The sequence below is a fragment of the Solea solea genome, chromosome 12 (assembly GCF_958295425.1).
Source record: "Solea solea chromosome 12, fSolSol10.1, whole genome shotgun sequence".
In the NCBI taxonomy this organism is placed as follows: Eukaryota; Metazoa; Chordata; class Actinopteri; order Pleuronectiformes; family Soleidae; genus Solea; species Solea solea.
Genome location: NC_081145.1, coordinates 25,543,637 through 25,563,656, shown reverse-complemented (window position 1 = coordinate 25,563,656; position 20,020 = coordinate 25,543,637). Strand labels below are relative to the sequence as shown.

Genomic DNA, 20,020 nt, shown 5'->3' with positions numbered 1-20,020 from the left:
CCTGCCGTCCGTCGGTCAGTCCATACCTCCATGACCTCTCTGCAGCTGCCTGTGTGTGCTTTTATGTGTCTTTAAATCTGTTTATTACACATGTAAACATGTTCCTGTATTCATAATTGTGCGTTTATATCAGTTCTAAAGGAGGATTATGGTCAATTTGGACACTTCGTGTGGGTGTTTGGTGCTTTGACATCAAATTACTGCAAAATTAATCCCACAGATTGGGTCAGGACTACAGCCGCACGATTATGGACAAGATGGTTTATTACTCGTGAATTTGGACTTGACCAATACCATTTTTTTGTGCCTGACACCGATATCAAAATCTTGAGTATCTACCGATACCTACAGTATATTATTGCGATACAGTCGTCTTTGAACATTTATGAGCGTATGAAGCTGTTAACAACACATTTGTGTGTGAGTCATTTTTGAAGATATAATTCTCCAACTGTGTAACAAATATTGTTCTCCCAAAATAGAAGAAACAAACAGCCGAAACATGACTCAGCTAAAATTTGTATTTACATTTTACAGTCACAGTGAATAGTGAAGCATGTGATATATAGGATTATTTTTGGATTGTATCGGATTTTATGTTTTTATCTGTCCAATATCAGACCAGTATCGGAACGATCGAATACAATATCATCACAATATTTAAGTCCCAATACGATATTATCATGATATTTAAGTCACAATACGATATCATCACGATATCATCACAATACAATATCATCACAATACAATATCATCACGATATTTAAGTCACGATACGATATCATCACGATATTTAAGTCACAATACAATATCATCACGATATTTAAGTCACAATACAATATCATCACGATATTTAAGTCACAATACGATATCATCACGATATTTAAGTCAAAATACGATATCATCACGATATTAAAGTCACAATACAATATCATCGCGATATTTAAGTCACGATACAATATCATCACGATATTTAAGTCACTATAGGACATTATCACAATATTTAAGACACAATACGATATCATCACGTATTTAAGTCATGATACAGTATCATCACGGTATTTAAGTCACAACACAATATCATCACAATATTTAAGTCCCAATACGATATCATCACGATATTTAAGTCACAATATGATATCATCACGATATTTAAATCACAATACAATATCATCAGGATATTTAAGTCACGATCCGATATCATCATGATATTTAAGTCAAAATACAATATCATCACGATATTTAAGTCACGATACAATATCATGACGATATTTAAGTCACAATACGATATCATCACGATATTTAAGTCACAATACAATATCATCACGATATTTAAGTCACTATATGACATTATCACAATATTTAAGACACAATACGATATCATCACGTATTTAAGTCATGATACAGTATCATCACGGTATTTAAGTCACAATACAATATCGTCACAATATTTAAGTCATGATACAATATCATCACGGTATTTAAGTCACGATACGACATTATCACAATATTTAAGACACAATACGATAGCATTACGATATTTAAGTCATGATACAATATCATCACGATATTTAAGTCACGAAACGATATTATCGCAATACTTAATACGGCCACTGCGTTGAAAATAGCTGGCAGCCAATGAAGTCGTAATTCTTTTACCAAACGTATTTCTCTTGAAAATAGGTGAATTATTCATAATCCATTTAAAGTTAAATTAGGTGTTACAGAAAAAGGGGTCCTCCATTTAAGAAAAAAAAAAAAAAAAAAAAAGATTTATGAAATAACACATGCACAAAAAGCATGTGATTAATTAATCAGACCCGGATCTCTTGAACACTGTATGTGAACTATTCACAATCCGGTCGAAATGATTTGTGCTCCCACTCTTATTTTTAAAAGTGGTCAGAATTATAGCCTACACTCACAGGGACTTATTTTATTTCTTTATTTCTTTATTACATGTTCCAAAGGTGTGGACAGAACGCTGTGCAGCTTGGAATGATTGGAGAATCTTAAAGAGATTAACGATCTGTGTATTTTGATAATTTAATCATTCTGTATGTTATTAATATTCTATTAACGGCATCATTATTTGTAGTTGTATTACTATTATTATTATTATTATTATTCTTTGTTTTGCTCAAGAAGTCACCTGGAACAAAAAAAGAGATTTTTCCTCGTAATAATGCTTTCTTGGTTAAGAAACGGCAGTAAAAAATAGTCCAAAACGTTCTTTTAAATATGCTCTTGTCACAATTTTGTGTTAAAAATGTGTAACGCTTTGGGAAACACTGCGTTCAAATTAAACACGATGACACCTTCACATTTAAAGTTCATTATAAAGGCACATGACTGCTGTCCGGTGTCTGTACAGCCAGTGTGGACTGTGATGGAAGCTTGATTTTCTAAATTTGTGTGTGCAAAATAAGACACAATAAAAAACCCTTTTTGTTGAGTATGAAAGCAGGAAATTCACTGTTGAATATTTGGAGGTGGGAGGCAGAAAACACCAGGATTCTCCCTGTTCTTATTGGCCAATTAAAAACAAAATTGGCGAGTACAATTTCAACAATTTTATTGGCGTAAAATATATACAGACAGTAAAATGTAAGAAAAAAAGAAAGCAGAACAACAATATAAAATTACACGTTCCTTGGTTCCAGGAAAAGCAATCCTGAAATGAATGCACAGTTTCAGAGCTCGGAAGAAAAAAAAAAACACCTTTGGTTTCGTCTAAGAAGTCTGGCTACCTACAGCTCCCTCCTCTGTTGCACATCAATCACCCGCTCTACATCTCCATTTACACTTATTCCAGCTTCTCCTCCCCACAGGTCCCTCTTTGTTCTGCGGAGGAAGTGGGGAAGAGGAGGAGAAAGGAAAAGGCAGAATTGCTGCCTCCTTGCAGATGGGGAGGAGGGGCGGAAGCGGAGTGACCACTGCGTGATGGAAGGAGGAAAGAGAAGAGAAACTGTGGCTCCTATTAAACAGAGAATGACTGCTGTTTTTCTATGGAGGAGGAGGAAGAGGGGCCACACACTGTTTTGTGCCTCCTGATGGAGGACATGTTTGTTGTATTGTCACCAGTAACAATCTGAAATTGTGATTTATTTTTTGAAGTATTTTTAAGTATGGAAACCAGACACACACTCACACAAAGTGGCTCCTCACGCGCAGACATGCCTCATGTGGAAGTTGACCACATACTCGGCGTTGGTGCGCTGCACAGAGATGGCAAAGGGCTCAAAGGGGTGGAAGGTGAAGGCGACCAGGCGCCGCACGGCGTGATTCACGGGCCGGCCCAGCAAACCCGCCTGGATCTTGAACTTCAAGAGGCCGGAGTCACGTGCGTAGAACCTGGTAGAAGAGACAGAGAGAGACAGAGAGAGAGACAGAGAGAGACAGAGAGAGAGAGAGAGAGACAGAGAGATGTTTTTTTCCATTTGGAGTAACTGCTGTGCTTTTTTTTTTTAATCACAGGAACAAGACTACGTATGCTGAGAAATATCTGAGGTACAATCGATAAATCTGTTGGTAATTTTCTGGATTAATGGAGTGGTTGTTTTCGGTCCACAAAATAAAAGAAAAATTTGAAAACTGTTGCTAAAACCTCAAAATACTGATGTTTTCATATGAAAACAGAAAATATTCACATTTATGTTGCTGAAAAATCTGCATATTTGTATTAAATATTAAAGTGGCAATTCATTTAAAATCGATGAATCGTTGCAATCGTTTGTTTTAAAAATCTATCTACAAATTAAAGTGAGCAAAAGATTATAATGTTGTTTCATCTGTCAATAACAAATAACAGCACATCTTGGTTTGTTCATTTAAAAGTATTTGTCATCGACTTCTTGGGCCACATTTTTCTGACCGAGCCCGTCACAGGTCCAAGATTATTTTCATCTGTGGCACAGGTGGTTTCTAACCTTTATTCGTAGTTACGAGACGGGACGGAAAATTATTGTTGATATCCAGGAGGACACACAACATGAGTTATCATTGGTTGACGTTAAATTCAAGCACTTTCCAGGACCATATTGCCTTAATTCATAGGCCGAATGTGCCGACACGGCTTAAAATGGCAGGGCAATTTAAGAAGAGCCGCTTTGCCCCATGATGGAGTCCACTTTTGACTTGCAGCACGCTCTGCATCTGGACAAGGGACTGTCCTTTTTGGGATTTTGGGACAAAGTCAGTGTTTGTCATTTTATTTGGTGAGACAGAGATCGTGGGATTTTCATTTCCCAGGCGTCACGTCGTCATTTGCTCTCTCCTGCTTAACTTCACTCGCTTATTGTTCTGAATGGAATCTCACGTCAACGGCGGAGAGAGGGACAGTGGTCAGTGTCCACAACACTAATTATAACTCCATGTTTGTTCTGCGTAGGCCTAGTTTACGTACATCAAGCAATGCAGGGCATGGAACAGTAGGTGGCGTTGTAACAAACATGGGAGACATTTACCTAAATATCAACTTCTTCCTTGCACAAAACTCAAGCACTTTCAAGGACCAGTGGGAACCCTGATTAGAGCTCTGAGGTGAACAGACATTTCCAGGATGAGTTAGTACCTGATGGGGTGGTCTCCGCAGGTCTTGGGTCTCTCCATCACTGACACCCACTTGTCGTCGTAGCTGAAGAGGGAGAGGTCGAGGTAAGGGCTGCTGCTGTACGACTGCGCGCTGATGGGCAGCTGACCCAGCAGCCGCCGCACCGCCTCCGTGTGGCCGCCGTATTTGGCGTTTACTATGGTGTCCTTAAATCTGAAGGCACAGACAGGTGATGGAGGGAGGGGTGTGGGAGGGGGGGACATCAAGTAAAATTAAAAAAAGTTGATAATCATCAAAGCTCGAGCTTTTGCTCCTGATGTTTGGTTTTGAAAACAAAGCTCCAACCGTCAGTTGTAACATGACTTAGGTCGGAGATTTTCTTCTTTTATTCAAGATTTTTTGCTTTGTATTTAAAACGTGATAAGCTTTAAACATGTCAGGTGATTTACTCAGGACACCCGTGTGTGCAGTGTCAACTTTGACTGTGTTTGGACGAGAAATGATGAGCGATATCGCTAAAAAGGCCGATTCCACCCACTCTCCCACAGAAACGATTGAATGATTTCATTCTGTCATTACATTGTTATTATATCAGTATTTCAATACCAACATTTTGTTGTGGAATTGTAACATTGACCATTCAGACACACAGAAATACACAAAGAACAGGCACAGACACGGCACTAGCATTTACAAAACACTCTTTACCTGTTTTCTATTTTGGGCTGGGCAATAAATTAATAATCAATATTGTGACACACGACAAGGTATAATCTTAAATGTTGGACAACGTGGTTTTCCTGGTTTTTAAAAGCTGCCGTAGTCCAGATATTTATGATATTTAATTAAATATCAATAAACACAAATATTATATGAGGAAATCTTAGTCAGCAATGATTTAAAAAGCAGAATGTGACCACATTTATAGGCAATGTTAAAGTAAATATCCCTAACTAAATACAGTGAAATGCACCAGATATCATCTTAAGTTAAACAACTGTATTTGAAGTACGTAATGCAGACTGTGGATATTTTATTTTAGACTATACTGCTGTATTAAGGATGTTTTTTCAGTGGCCTTGAGCTCATTGAGACAGCCTGTGTCTGTCTTTATATTGAGATTTATCCAAATATATCTGCTGTATCCAGATATTATGTATAAACTTAATCACCCAGCCAAGTTTCCTTTTACTCGTCAGTGCTAGATACGTCCATATTTTTCCTCTCACCTTGTTTTGTGCTATAATATCTTCAGTCCTAAGGCTCTGCCTCTTTCCTGCCTGGGAACTGAGCTTCGCTCTCTGCAAAGTTGTAAGTGACACAAACATGGTTTTCTCAAAGTAACTGCCGGCTTTCCCTTCCTCCAGCTCCTCCTCCCAGCATCAATTTGAACGCTCAAATCCAATTCTGAGCTCTTTTTCCTCAGTCGAACCTTTCTCCTCCTCCTCCTCCTTCTCCTCCTCCCTCAGCTCACTGCCTCATACTCTGTGCTCCTCTCTCTTCGCCTTCCACTGAGGATAGTGTCACATGCGCTGGTGAGTCCGCAGAATTCAATCACAGCTCTGCTGCTGCCACACTGACCACCTCAAAATCTCACTTCTATATCCAGATTAAGTCCTTAAACTCCTTCCTTCTCCTGCAGGCGATCACCGCTGATCTACTTCCCCTTTCTAACCAGCCGACTTCAAATCCTTCCTGACATTTAGCTGCACAACATCAGGCTTTTTTTCTCCCCTCCCTTTCATACAGCAAAAAAACACCTGACTCGGGTGGTTTGTCCTCAGAATTAAAGTCAAACTGGGATGTTTTCAGTGTGTTGGTTTCGTCTGCAACAATAATGTGACTCTATAGCACAGGGGGGGGCGTCGCTCCTGTGCGTTCTCCTCTGCCGTCCGTACCTTCTCTGGACCTGCCGAGCGTAGTTGTTGGACGAGGCCGAGCAGGGGAACTGCACGGCCTGGCTGTGCAGCGTGGCGTTTCTGAAAAGGTCGCAGAAGTTTTCAAACAGCTCCAGCAGCTGGTCGGAGGTGTTCTCAAAGACGGCCAGCACCTCTGTGGACACCATGTTGTACACGACAAAGAACGACGGCTGACGGAGAAAAGTGGGACAGGGAGGAGGAGGAGGAGGAGGTGTGGAGAGGGACACAAAGAATACATATTTTGTTGGTTCTTGTTGTTGTTTTTTTCCATCCTGTAGGTAAATTATCTCCAACCATGAGCACAAAAATATATATTTATATATTCAACACTAAAAAACAAACAAAAAGGGAAAGAAAATGCAGATGAATGCAGAAACAATTACTCGATTTGAGGATTTTTTCCATAATTAAACAAAGTTTTCTGATTTTTCAGCTTCTTAAATGTGAATATTGTCCTGGTTGTTTTGCTCCATATTACAAAGAAATCATTAAAAGTGAATATTATTGGTTTGTGGACAAAACAAGACATTTGAGAACATTGTCATTTTCCAGGTTTGAAAAACACTGATCAACATTTTATTGACATTTTATGGACTGAACGATTATTTCGAAGATACTCTAAAATTAAAAATTAAAACAAACACACAGTCAGTCCAGAGACATTACAACTAAAAAAATATAAAAAAAATATCATGTATTTAATATTCATCATTTGTGAGGGCGTCTAAAAAGCTAAGATCTTATCTAAATAAAACGAGGATTAATTAGATCTATTTTCCTGTCACCGGGAATGAGACACAGGACTGAAGAGAGTCCTTAGAAGAGACGTGTCCGTGGAAACCTGAAGAAAGAATCTCTTTCATGCAACATGAACGACAAAAGACACGAGAGAGGCAGGGGAAGGCAACTGAGAGAGCAGGGGGAGGAATTCAGCGCACGCACGTGTGCATGTGTGTGTGTGTGTGTGCGCGCCTACCTGCGAGGGGTCGGTGACTCTGAGCGTGACCACGTCCTCGCTGGTGTATTTAATGAAGAGGTGATGCTCATCCAGCAGCTGCATCTTCCACATCCTCAGCCTCCTCAGCTGATCAAAAAACTGGAAGAATCTGACGAAGAACACGGAGAAACACGAGCGAAAGATGAAGAACGTGTGTGAACTGAACTCATCGGTGCGTGAACGTACCCGTGAACTTACTACCCCTGCAGTTTATGTTTGTAGTGTATATGTTGGTAGCTTGAGGAATAATAAGTCTTTTGAATGTACTTCAGAGCAAGGTTCTGGTTTTTTGTGCCGACATATTTCTACAGCTTCGCTTGAACAGAAAAAAAAGCAGGTGGACAGAGGGTTATGCATTTTGAAGCGAAAAGCTTTCTACGCAAACAAAGGACGGCGACATACTTTCTGGTATGCGAAGGCCACCGTAGTTTCACCGACACAAAGCAGAAAGAGAGGAGTGTCCAGCTTTTCTACAGACTCACCACGTTAATTCTTACACATGAGGCCTTCAAAAAAGACTAATTGTCTAGTTACTCTATGAACAAGTTACCAGTAGAACTGAAATCAGCACCAAATGTGACTACTTTTAAATCTCAGCTCTGTTCTCATATCCGTCTATTTTTCTGTATTCATTTCTATTACAACTAGGTTTTCTTGTGTCTCAAGTCTTTTTTTATTAGAGCTGATTGACATGATCATACAGATGCACATAGACATGGGTTTATATTGCATATGCTGTTACAATATGCTCTATTTTATGAACGCTGTAAAAAATAATCACTAAGGAAAGTGTATAAACAAAAAGACAAAAAAAACAAAAATCAATTATTTAGACAAGTAGGTTAAACAACTAGATTTTTAATATTTCCACTTTTTAACTGTTATTTTGTCTATATGTGAAGAGTCTACATTAAATATTGACAAATTTATAAATATAAAAAATGGAAATTAAATAACATGATTTGTCAGTTAACGGAATTTTTTTTCTTCTGATTTTTAAATCCAACCAGAAAAACCTATTGGCAATAGTTTTGCAGAGAGAAGGATTAAGAGGTGCAGATGGCAGTGAAAAGACCATTAGGGAAATTACATTATGTATTTAAATTGGAAACAACATAAAAAAAATATATATTTATAAAGAAAAAAGGCATATGGAAATCAAATGCAGTTGTGAATATGATCTAATGAGCAGCGATACACCAGCAGGTAACAGCCAAGCTCATTTATAAAACTCTCTCACTTTACAGTGTCTTTGTTAATGGGTTTTTCAAGGCTGCTTTACAGACGGAGGACAAGGGAAGTCTTAATGCATTTTCTCTGCACGGCAGTAAAACGTCTCCTCACATTTATAACACTGTAAAAAAAAAAAAGCAGCTCTGCTCTGCTGATGCATTGACAGCCCGGCATTAAATGAGCCTGAAGGAGACACGGACACAGGTTGATATGATTTCCTCGGGTGTAAATCTGCCGCTGGTTGTTTTCCACGGCAGTTTGATTCGTTCGGGGATGTGTAAATACTGCAGTTATTCTCAGGCACGACCCAAACACAACATCCACATCATTTCGGTGACAATTTTGAGTTCAGCGGTCAAGTGCACATTTACTGTCTGGCCCCTGCTCCTGACAAATGTGTTCCTACTGCAGTGATGTACTTTTTTTTCCCTTGGAGCTGATTCATTTTATCTGAAACTTTGATGCGTTAGCTACGTTTTATGAGGTCTTTCTTGGGGCTGCTGTCAATAAAACTCAGACTAAACACAGTCAGACAGTGGGTTGGAGGGGGACAGTGGTGAGGACTGTGAACACAATATGTGATTTATTATCTATACAAGCCATTCTATAATTCTAATGTAGCACATAGTGTATATATTGTAGATACATATTCCCATATAGAGTTGCTCAATAGAAGTCGAAATTAAGTACAAAATGGTCCTAATTCATTTTAGGGTCATCTTTACCACAACGTATTGTATCAGCTTTTTGTTCTACAGAAGATTCAAGAAGAAAATATGTGAATACGCGAGGAATAAATACATACATGAATAAATAAATAAATAAATAAATAAATAGGATTGCAAAGAGGAGTGTAATTTTGTGTCATTTTTCATACCTCCTCTTGGCGGTGGCGCTGCCGTCCTGCTCGGCTCTCCTCCACAGGTAGACGAGCAGCCGGTGCTTCAGGGAGTTGATGGTTTTGTCCGTGTACAGGCGGGGGAAGCCCGGCTGGCTCTCAGCCTGGGCCTCTGTGTAAACTGCTGAGAGAGTGAGGAGGTCGTCCTCATAACAGAAGCGCCCGATAGTCCTCACATCCAGGAACGTTCCCTCTGGAGTCACCTGGTTGAAAGCAGAGCGTGAAGAATTTAAATTCTGGATTTAAAGAGATTCAGAGATGCAGCTGCTCACATTTAACACCGAAATGTTTTCTAAAAGGCAGATAAACATGTTAAAGCTACAGTGTGATTTTTGTTTTTAATGTTTCTATTCTGCATCATTCATCTGAAAAGACACCCCGCCAACAGTACTATCACACCTAACTGAGGGAGTTCGGTGTGTATACAGAGGCAGCACAAGGATGTAGGGGAGCAAGAAGCATTTATCCCGTGAAAATATTAAAAGATGCAGGATTTTTAACCCTAATTTAACAGCTTCGGAGTCATTGCCATGGTTAAATCGATGTCCCCACTCCCCCTACTGTCTGTTAGAGGAAAGCCAGTCTTGCAAGGAGTCCTCGGAATTAGGAAGTCTCGCGGGAAAAAACAAATTGCTTCCCTAGCGAGGTATCAGCTATAGAATCTAGGCAGTGAGCAGTCAGCAGTCTTCAATTCATCATGCAAAAAAGAAGAAGAGAAAACTGTTGTAGGAAGAGGAAACTGTTTGAATGAGCGGGGGGCCACACAAAAGTAAACGTAGGATCGCATTTTTCAAATGGCGAGAATTGAAAAACACAGAAGCTTGCATGCCCGACCGGCATGGCTTGGGTTTGCCATTGAAAACAAATGCACATGGTCAGGAGAGCGGAGAGAATTTACAACAGTGAGGATAAAGTGGTCGATAATGGATGGATGTTTACTGTGGTGTTAATAAAATATGTACTACAAAAACAGTAAGCGGAGCTCTATAGGGAAAAAGGTGAAAAGGTGAAAAAGCGGCCAGACTTGCAAAGATCCGCTCTCAATTACTGTGTTTTTTTTTGAATAGGAATAATTTCTGAAACCTTGTGTGAACAGTTCTTTGTGTCACACTGCAACCTGTCTGAAGACATTACGCTTGATCATAATTGACATCATCATTTACTTAAAACGAGGAGAGGCCACTTTTCTTTTTCAAGGTGCCAAATGCCGAATTACATTCAACATAAAGACATCACATAGTAAAAACAGTAAAATCCTATTTCATTTTCAAAAACATCAGGTAGAGACCCAGTCAATGAAATCACATATAATCACAGAAAAACAATCATTCAACTCATCAACAGCCACAGGGCCATTATTTGTATTATGTGTGCAATGTTGCCTCCGACTGTCGAGACATAAAACAAATCACTTCCTGTGTGCAGTACGGTAATATCCAAAGTCACGAGATCTGAACACAGCTATATTAAGAAACAGAGAGAGTGCAGAGACACTACAACACACTGCTCACCTGAAAGACGTGTATGGTCTGCTGTTGGACTGACAGCACAGCCAGGATGTTCCTGTAGAGGTAGAGGCCCTGGTTGTGGGACAGAATTATCTTGTCACACTTGAAGGACCTGGTGTCACATAGCCTGCCAGTGTGCAGGTCAATAATGTGGAGTGAGTAATCTTCGAGAGGGGACCGAGGATTTGGAGTCACAGACTCGTTGTTACGATACACCTAATGAGAGAATAAAACATGATATGAAAGAAGCAGTCTGACCCAGAAAGCTTAGTTTTTGTCTTTCGAGTTGACTCTTTCAGACCGAGTGTTGTTACCTCAAAGAAATATGGCGGCGGCTCCTCTGGGACGTACACAGCCGAGCCAACAATAACATATCTGCAGTCATCTGTAAAAAGGCTACACTCGCGGTTCAGGTGCTCTCCATTTGAGGCCACATTAGTAACATGGAGCAAAGAGAAGAAGCGCTCAAACAGACGGCCACGGATGTTGAGAGAGCGCTGGTCATTGGCTGTAAGAAGAGTTTCTCCCTCTTGGCCTCTGAGTAAGTCTTGAGCTGCCTGACAGCCTTGGTATTCATATATCTGGAACAGGAAAATTAATATTACAATATTTTCTCGTTGGTAAAACTGACTAAATCTGTCCAAATCTTCAGAGAAACTCTGTAAAAAAAAGGACACAAAGACACACAGCAGTGAGGTTAGTCTCCTCTTACCTCCAGAGAAGTCTGGTCAGAGGAGAAGGCGATGAAACAGCGTCCATCGGGTGAAAACTTCCTGAGGAAGCAGGGGGGCTTCTCCACGTTGACCACAGTGAAGTTGGGGAACAGGTTCTGATGGAAGCAGCGCACTCTGTACCAGTGTGCTCCCGGTTGACCAGAGCAAATCCTCCGCCTCTCCAGACGATAAACCACATTCTGATTCTGGATCCGCCTGGGTTTCAGGGTTGGGGTGTCCTCATCCATCGCTGTGATCAGAGAATGACCTCCTCAGGAGGCAGTCAGGCAGGTATGATGAAACGACTACATCACAAGAGGAGTCTCAGTACCTGTGGTTTCAGGGGGAAGTGAGAAGAACAAATAAAGACTCTGTTGCTTGAACTTTGGAACTGGGCAAATGTTGTGCATAAAAGTAAAAGATTAATTAATCACTTTGCCAAAACAATTAGTAATTAAATCAATTACTTGACTAAAGGCAAATTAATTAGACATGATCAATATTTTCAGATCAATCCATATTGTTGATTATTAAAATAAATGTCAAATAACTTACACAACTCAGGTAAAGTATTTCAAACATTCATATGTAAACGGATCCCACAGTGTGCAATATCCTAAAAATTAATATGATTTATATTAGGGCTGCAACTAACGATTATTTTCATAATCGATTAAGCTGTTAATTATTTTCAAAACTAATCAACTACTTATTTGGTGCGGAAAATGTCAGAAAATGTGTGTTTTCCCAAACCTGGACATGAATGTCTCGTCTTGTCCACAAACCAAAACAATTCAGCTTTAATAATTTTGTTGTTTTTTGGAGCAAAGAAACCAGAAACTATTCCCATTAAAGAAGATGATAAATCAAAGCTTGTTTAAATTCTTTAAAAAAAACAACACTCAAACCGATTATCAAAATGGCTGACTATTAATTTAGTAATCAATTAATCGAATACTAGTTGCAGCCCTAACGTATATATTTACGACTACTTGTGCAATAAGTGTTATTGTTTACAACTCCAGTTGAACAGGAAAGACAAGTACAGATTTAAATTAACAGGAGGAACACAGTTAAATATTGGAGTGTATGTGTGAGCATTTGTAATAGTTTAGGTTCAAAACCCAGGCAACGTTTAGACATAAAATGGCATTACAATAATGCAATGTGGTAACATAACCATACGGATGTTCTTGGCTGCTGGTCTGACTACACGCTGGTGCATCACGCCCACTAACTAGGACCAGGTTTTGGTTACCAATGGGGACTACTGGTCCTGACCAGGTCTGTAATTAAGCCAGAGAAGGTCATTAAGAGCTGCCAAATACAAGTGTATACACATACACACGATGAAAAGTACACAAAAGTGAGACTTTTTGCTCTGTTCACAAGAGTCTGATTGAACCTAACGTCTAAACTGAGGCTGTGGTGTTTGGACCATAGACTTTTACACACACGAAAACAGTCACATTTGTACAACATTTATAACACAACAAGCTGAAACTCACACTCTGGCTGACACAGAACTGTCCCACAACAACAGTGTGAGTCTCGTCCCTCCGCGCACAGATTCTCGCGTTAGCAGCGACAGACCTTTAAGTTTGCGTGAGGAGCTCGTCTGTTAGCAGCTAGTAGCACTTAGCAGCTGCCGCTACACGTCCCGCTGCTTCTCTTGTTTCGTAGAGTACAACATTCACTGTGAACCTGTCGCTTTACTCTAAACCTCGTTCCTCGACACAGGCAGCAGCAGTTTGTTTTTGTCAGCGGCAGCCGGTCATGGAGAAAACGAAGAAGACGGAGAAGAAGAAGAAGAAGAAGACAGCGGCGGGAAGTAAAGCACAGAGGTCGTATTTTTTTTAAACAGCGCCACCACAGCTTCCTCAGGTGAAAAGTGGTACTGCATCTTACAACACCTGAAAATTAAAGGAAGTGGAAAAGACTTACATACAGACACCCTTCTACATCATTGTTATCAATTAAATCAAATAAAACAATAAATAAATGAAAAAAAATCATCATTAATAAAATGTATAATAATAATAAGAATAAACGAATAAATAAAAGTAAAGGACACATTTTGTTTGCAAATTTCTGGGGATGGGACGCACAGTTGATGTAGTAATTATCACTCTCACCTTTGCTGCAAGAAGACCCAGGATCAGCAACATCTCTCTGTGTTCTCCTGTGTGACCTGTCCTGGATGTTTCCCCGCCTGTTACCTGCCAGCTGAGTATGGCACCAGTGCACCTGCAACCCTTATGTGGAGGATAAAGCAGTAGGAGACAGTAGGAGAGTGCCATGAATCCATCAATCGTACTTGACAGCACTACCATACAAAGTAGCAGAAGAAAAAGAAAGGACGAATAAAGATCTGGATTAAATTTTTTATTTTTTTTTTTTTACATTTCAAGTTGTTACGAGTCAAGTTCTTCAATATACAGCTCCATCTCCGTGGATTTCCTCTGACAACTTGAAACAAGAACTTCTGCCATTCATTATTTTGCAGAAGCTTTTCCTGCCAATATGGTGGAGTGAATGAGCCGTGTCACATGACAGCGCCCGGAGCTCGACAAAGAGACACATCTACAACATTAGTGGAAAAGACCGACCTTTCAAACTCTTACACCTATGGTCAATTTAGAGTGTCCAATTTACCTAATCCCCATATCAAGAATCAAGATTTTTTTTTTTTTTTTATTGCATGTTTTTAGACTGTGGAGAGAAAACCGTATATGCAGTTCCCAACCAAATCAAACACTCTTATTGTGAAATTGTGTGGAATATTGTCATGAATTTTGTTATCTTTCACTCCGACTGAACATTGAGAGCCCTGGTCAAAGATAAATGAGTTTAAACTGCATTTTGAATCAGTAAAAAATAAACATAAAACGCAACAGAAACAAATCATTCCATGTGAATTTGTATTCTTGGAAGTTGCTATCCCAGATTGAAGTTCACATTTTACGTTTTCTGAAGAGAGAGAGAGGAATAATGTCACAAGGACTCCACTGCACTATAAATACAGTTCTTTGTACCCCATGTGCCAATTTACTGGATACAGTTTTTTGGATAATTGCCATGGACTGAGGAAACTTGCTTGGTGGCCACACATTAAACAAAAGTCCACCTGCTGATCTCAGTCAAGTGCCAATTTACTGATCAGTAGGTGGGTTTGCAGGTGCTGCGGCAAACTTTGAACATGATTATAATTGCTTTCACTCAATTGGCAGAGGGGAAAAAATATCCCAGAGACCTTTTGGCCACCACTTTACCCACAGTGTATTTGGCTGTATTGTTTGTTTAGCCAATTTCGGCTAATTGATTTGTTTATGACGGCGTGCTTGAAAAAAAATCTCCGAACCCTAGGTGACTGGCTCTTTGCTCCCACTAATGACGGATAATTAAATTATGATTATCCTCTTTCTTAGGAGACATGTTCTTATAGATTGACAATGGCATTATAAAAAGAAAAGAGGGGAAAAAAGAAAAGAAAAAACAATAACGCTCGCAGTACATTGGTTTTGGAAGACTGCTAATGGCTCTTTGTGCAATTATCCCTGACCAAAGAGTCTCATTCAAATGTTGTAATTTTCCATAAAAGCACATGTAGTGGGCATAAAAGGCCAGTTTGAAAAGAAGAAATGAATGGAAGGAAGGATGTGAAATTATCCACTTAAAAATCTAATGGCATTTTCCTTTTCAACTATGTCTGATTAAACCTGTGCCTCATGACATGTGTGTGTGAGTGTATGTGTGTGTATGACTGCACATGTTCCAGCGCTGGCTGCCATCCTGTGCCTCCAGAATTGTGTGTCCTTTGCGTCGACGTTGCTTGTGTACAACAACAATAAACCCACACAGGAGTAATTCAGAACAGAAACTCTGTACTATCTTCTGGCTGTTCTGTTATTTTCCCCACTAATAAAGCGCTCAGTGCACAGGACCCTCGCCTCAGCTTTTAGCATCAGCCCATGAAGTAGAGGAGTGATGGAGTGTCCATCTGAGTGTTTTTACACAGTGTTTATTTACGAATCTCTCTTTTCTTCCTTCTCATCCTTTTTGGGCTTTTTGCAGCCCAAAGTGGACCGTTTCTATTCTTCCTCCTCTACTTCACATCTACTTGTGTCCGAGTGAAACAGCGGAGACATTTTCCCTCTTGACTTTAAGTTTTTGCTTCATGTTATTTTTTTCTGCTCCGAAATTATATCTTCAATGTCTCCTACTTTTAACATCCAGGAGTGAAAAGGGTGGTTTAAGAGAAAAGAAAGAAGAAAACCTCTACGAGTCTTTTTTAAAAAAAAAAACGCATGAAACAAACGGAGCTGAACTGAGTACAAAAGTCTGCAATTGCAGTTATTATCGTCATTATAATGAACAGAATGTTCTAAAAGAGCATTTGCATTAAGGGTCGTCATGGATGAAAAGCATAAAGCAAATTCACTGACACGATATAACTCCTATGTAAAAGCCACTTAGAAAAAGGTTATTCAAAGAGTGGAGAGTGAATAGAAATACATTGTTTTTAACATTTCCTCCATCTTATTTCTTCCCCTGCGCACACATTTGTGTTTGGCATTTAATAAAAAGCTTTTTAAGTTTTCTATGCGGCCTAATTTCAGAGCACAACAGGATGTTTTAACACTGTAACTTTGCCGTCCTTATGCACCTGAACTTCTCTTGTGTTTTGTCACAGTGAATGATTTGGAATCCCCCCCCCCCCCCCCCCTCTATTATTCAGGGAATTACAGTGATCACAGATGCATTATTGTAGACCAGTACTGCACCGCGGACTGTGAAGTGTGGAGAAAGTGGAGAGAAAGACGGGGGGAAGAAATGGCTTGAGTGGAATTTGCAGCTTTGTCTTTTCTCCTGCATGGACGGATTAATGATGGACCAGCGGGGGATCAGGAGATCCCACAGTTGTCTTTCTATTTTGAACTTGTGTTTATGTGCAGAGGAAACATGTGAATTTTAAAGTGCACATGTAAATACTGGAATTCGACATAAACAAGGAAGTTACAAAACCAATACACTGACAAAAAATCTGAAGATAAATACACCAAAACGTCACATGTTCAAGTATTAAAATGTACCTCTTCTTTAAAAAATGTTGTCAATTTTGAGGAAAATAGATAATATAATTGGACAATAGTGTGACTGAGAGCTGGTATCATCCAACATTGTTGCAGGTGACGTCTGTGAACTGTGAACTGTTTCCAGGACGTCAGTATGACAAGGGAAAAATGTCGCGATTCTGGAGGTTTTAAAACAGGAGACCTAAGACTTGGTCAAAACCTCCGGTCCTTCACTTTTGGCACTTTTCCACGATACATGCCGAGGACGAACTATGCAGAGCCGAGTCGTGCTTTGAAACTGTGAAAAAGCGCCATTTCTTTAGTTATGCTGCTCACAAACAGACAGACAAATGGACAGACGGGCAAAAACATAACTTCACTGTCCTTTTCTCCAGCCTCCTCTTGTTTACGTCAGATGAAAATGGTTCCTCAGCCTTAGCCGTAGATTCAGGGGTTCTTGAGTGTAATTGGTGACAAGGGAACTCTCCGGCTAAATGTCCCACTTTTTTTTATTTCAATTTACCTCAAGTGAGCACAGATCTGGAAAGATGGTCTCCACTTTACCTCTCATTATGGGGAAAAGTTAATATTATAAAGATGAACTGTTCTGCCAGAGTCAATTATCAAGCTCAGTCTCTCCCACTGAATATCCCCATAAAATACTTCAAAGAATTTGATTCACTCTGAAACAAGTTTTTTTGAAATGGTAAAAGACCAAGAATTCATCTGCGTAAATTGCAAAATCCTGTCGCGAAAGGTGGCCAGGGACTCCAAAATTGTTTGATAGATATGCTTCGTACACTGGGCATTACCTCCAGAAAGAGTACCACCTTGGTACGCAATAGAACAGTCAATGTGCATTTCCTTACCTCCATTGCTATTCTTATCGGCAAGAATGCCTCCGAATGTTCGATCCCACCCTGTTGTCTCTCATCTTTCAGGGACTATGGAAAAAAACTGTCTCGTATATATTTAAAATCAACCCCTTTCTAAGTTTATCCTCTGGTTTATGGGACAACCCCAAACTCCTTATTAATAAATTACCACCTATATGGAGGGAGTGGGTGATTAAGGGGGTACATACTCTGGGTGATCTTTAAAGATGGTGTCCTCAAGTCATTTGACAATTTGGTTGGACAATTCAAACTACCCAACAATCAATTCAGGAGATATCTTCAGCTGAGACACTTCCTTATTACTATGTTTGGCTCTACACACACACCACCTCAGGGCATGGACCTCATTAATGAGATTCTGTGGATCGCATAGATTGGACATAGGGCTTTCCATTATTACTCTATGCTTATGAGTTATGAACCATACTGGTTACCCATCCAACACAGCTCTGAAAACCCTATGGGAGAGGGACCTGAACATAACAATTGAAGAAAACGATTGGGATTTATTGTTGGGGTCACTGAGTCTCTAGGGATATCAAAATAGGATTCACTTCAAAATCCTTCATCGTTCCTATTGGTACCCAAGTAGGCTATTCAGGCTAGGTATAAAAGATACACCAGACTGTTGTGAAGGGGAGCTGGGTACCCACATGCCTTATGGTCATGCCCAAAGATTCATACATTTCTGAAAAGGGTTCATGAGATTATATAATGAGATCTATAATGTGTGTTTATATGTATGTATATATTTTCTTCTATATATCATCTATTTTATTATTAATTTCCTTATTGTTTGATTTTAGTGCCCGTACCCTTAAGAATTAAAAATCAATAAAGTTTGAGTCATAAAATCTTTTATTCACGAGTGAGGGACGGATGTAACGGGAAGGCAAAGCCCTCGATATACAGGTCAATCTACATTCCAACTCTCACCAATGGTCATGGGTTTTGGGTAACGATCGAAAGAACAAGATCGCAAATCGCCGGGCTCATCCTTATCCAAGATAACACGAGGAGCCCGGACATCCTGGAGGGGCTCAGAGGAGAACCACTGCTCCGCCACGTCGGGAGGAGCCAGCTGAGACCTCGGGGACGACCCAGGACACACTGGAGGGATTCTCTCAGTGGCCTGGGACCGCCTTGGGATTCCCTCAAAGGAGCAATGGCTGGAGAGGAGTTTCGGGCATATTCTTCTGGTAGGAGACCTCAGGGCCGACCCTGGAAACGCTGGGGGGATAATATTTTGGCCCTTGCTACGGCTGCTACCTGGACATAACCACAAAAACACAGTTAATGCTAACTGAAGGCTACATAGATTCTCCAAAAACACATGGAAGGGAAGGGTGAGGTACATGGAACTTTACTGATAAAGGCTGCCAAATTGTAGACACTGTACCTTTAATGTGATGGAAAATAGCCCATTAGTGAGAATGTGTGTGTGTGTGTGTGTGTGTGTGTGTAACAGTATTGATCATGATGAGCTGGACGTGGTCAATTCACTCCACAGGGACAAACACTCCCCTCTCTTGGGTCAGAAGCACAAGAGAAAAAAAAGACAGGGAGACAATAATACCCCCCCCCCCCCCAAAAAAGGTCACCTGAACCTGCCTCACTACCCTCTCATGCTCCTGATTCAGTCGGAGGCGAGCGGCCTTGGTGGGGGTTTGAGCGGCTGTACACATTACAGACAAGTCTCAACAGCTGGGCCTGTAATTTCTGCCATTTGAGTGTGTGAGCTGAAAAGCAGAGTGATGGGCACTTTTCTGTTATTATTCCTTTGGCAGAGTGCTGGCTGAAGGAAACAACCACGTTTTAAGAACATGTCCATCAGTCGCTGGGAGTATTTGGAAATGGTATTTGTAAAAAAAAAAAAGTAACTCTCCCATGTCGTATTGTTAAGTTTGAAAAGCATTTGCAGTTGCACGTTACAGCGGATTATATAGCAGCGTTATACGGCAGCGTATGTTGTTGTAGCACCACAGCATAATTTCAGGTTTTAATACACTTTGAGACCAAAATACTGGCCAGTTTGTCTGTTGCTGAAACAACCACGCAGCACTAAGACATAGTGAATAAAATCGAATCCCAAACAATCACCCCACCCCCCATCCAATTTTTTGTCACATCACATTTTGTGCTAGCGGTGGGAGTACATGAAAGTAATTTGTCAAACATGTTTTCAGTATTAGCCAAAACAAACATTTGAGAATAAATGACAGCAGGACT

At 40.0% G+C, this 20,020-nt stretch overlaps 1 protein-coding gene across 2 annotated transcripts; it reads right to left on the bottom strand.

The window, feature by feature from the left end:
- Window positions 1-2,558: 2,558 nt before the first annotated feature.
- Window positions 2,559-13,598, bottom strand: det1 (DET1 partner of COP1 E3 ubiquitin ligase). 2 transcript variants are annotated; one of them, XM_058646508.1, is made up of 9 exons: window positions 13,329-13,598; window positions 11,820-12,151; window positions 11,422-11,688; window positions 11,111-11,323; window positions 9,579-9,802; window positions 7,448-7,577; window positions 6,451-6,641; window positions 4,574-4,765; window positions 2,559-3,354 (listed from the first exon to the last, which is right to left on the bottom strand). In XM_058646508.1, the coding sequence occupies exons 2-9, from the start codon at window positions 12,066-12,068 to the stop codon at window positions 3,165-3,167; spliced, it is 1,656 nt and encodes a 551-aa protein (XP_058502491.1). In that variant the 5' UTR covers window positions 12,069-12,151; window positions 13,329-13,598; the 3' UTR covers window positions 2,559-3,164. The 2 variants fall into 2 exon arrangements, with proteins under 2 accessions (XP_058502491.1, XP_058502492.1); XM_058646509.1 differs by having other exon boundaries at window positions 13,414-13,598.
- Window positions 13,599-20,020: the final 6,422 nt, after the last annotated feature.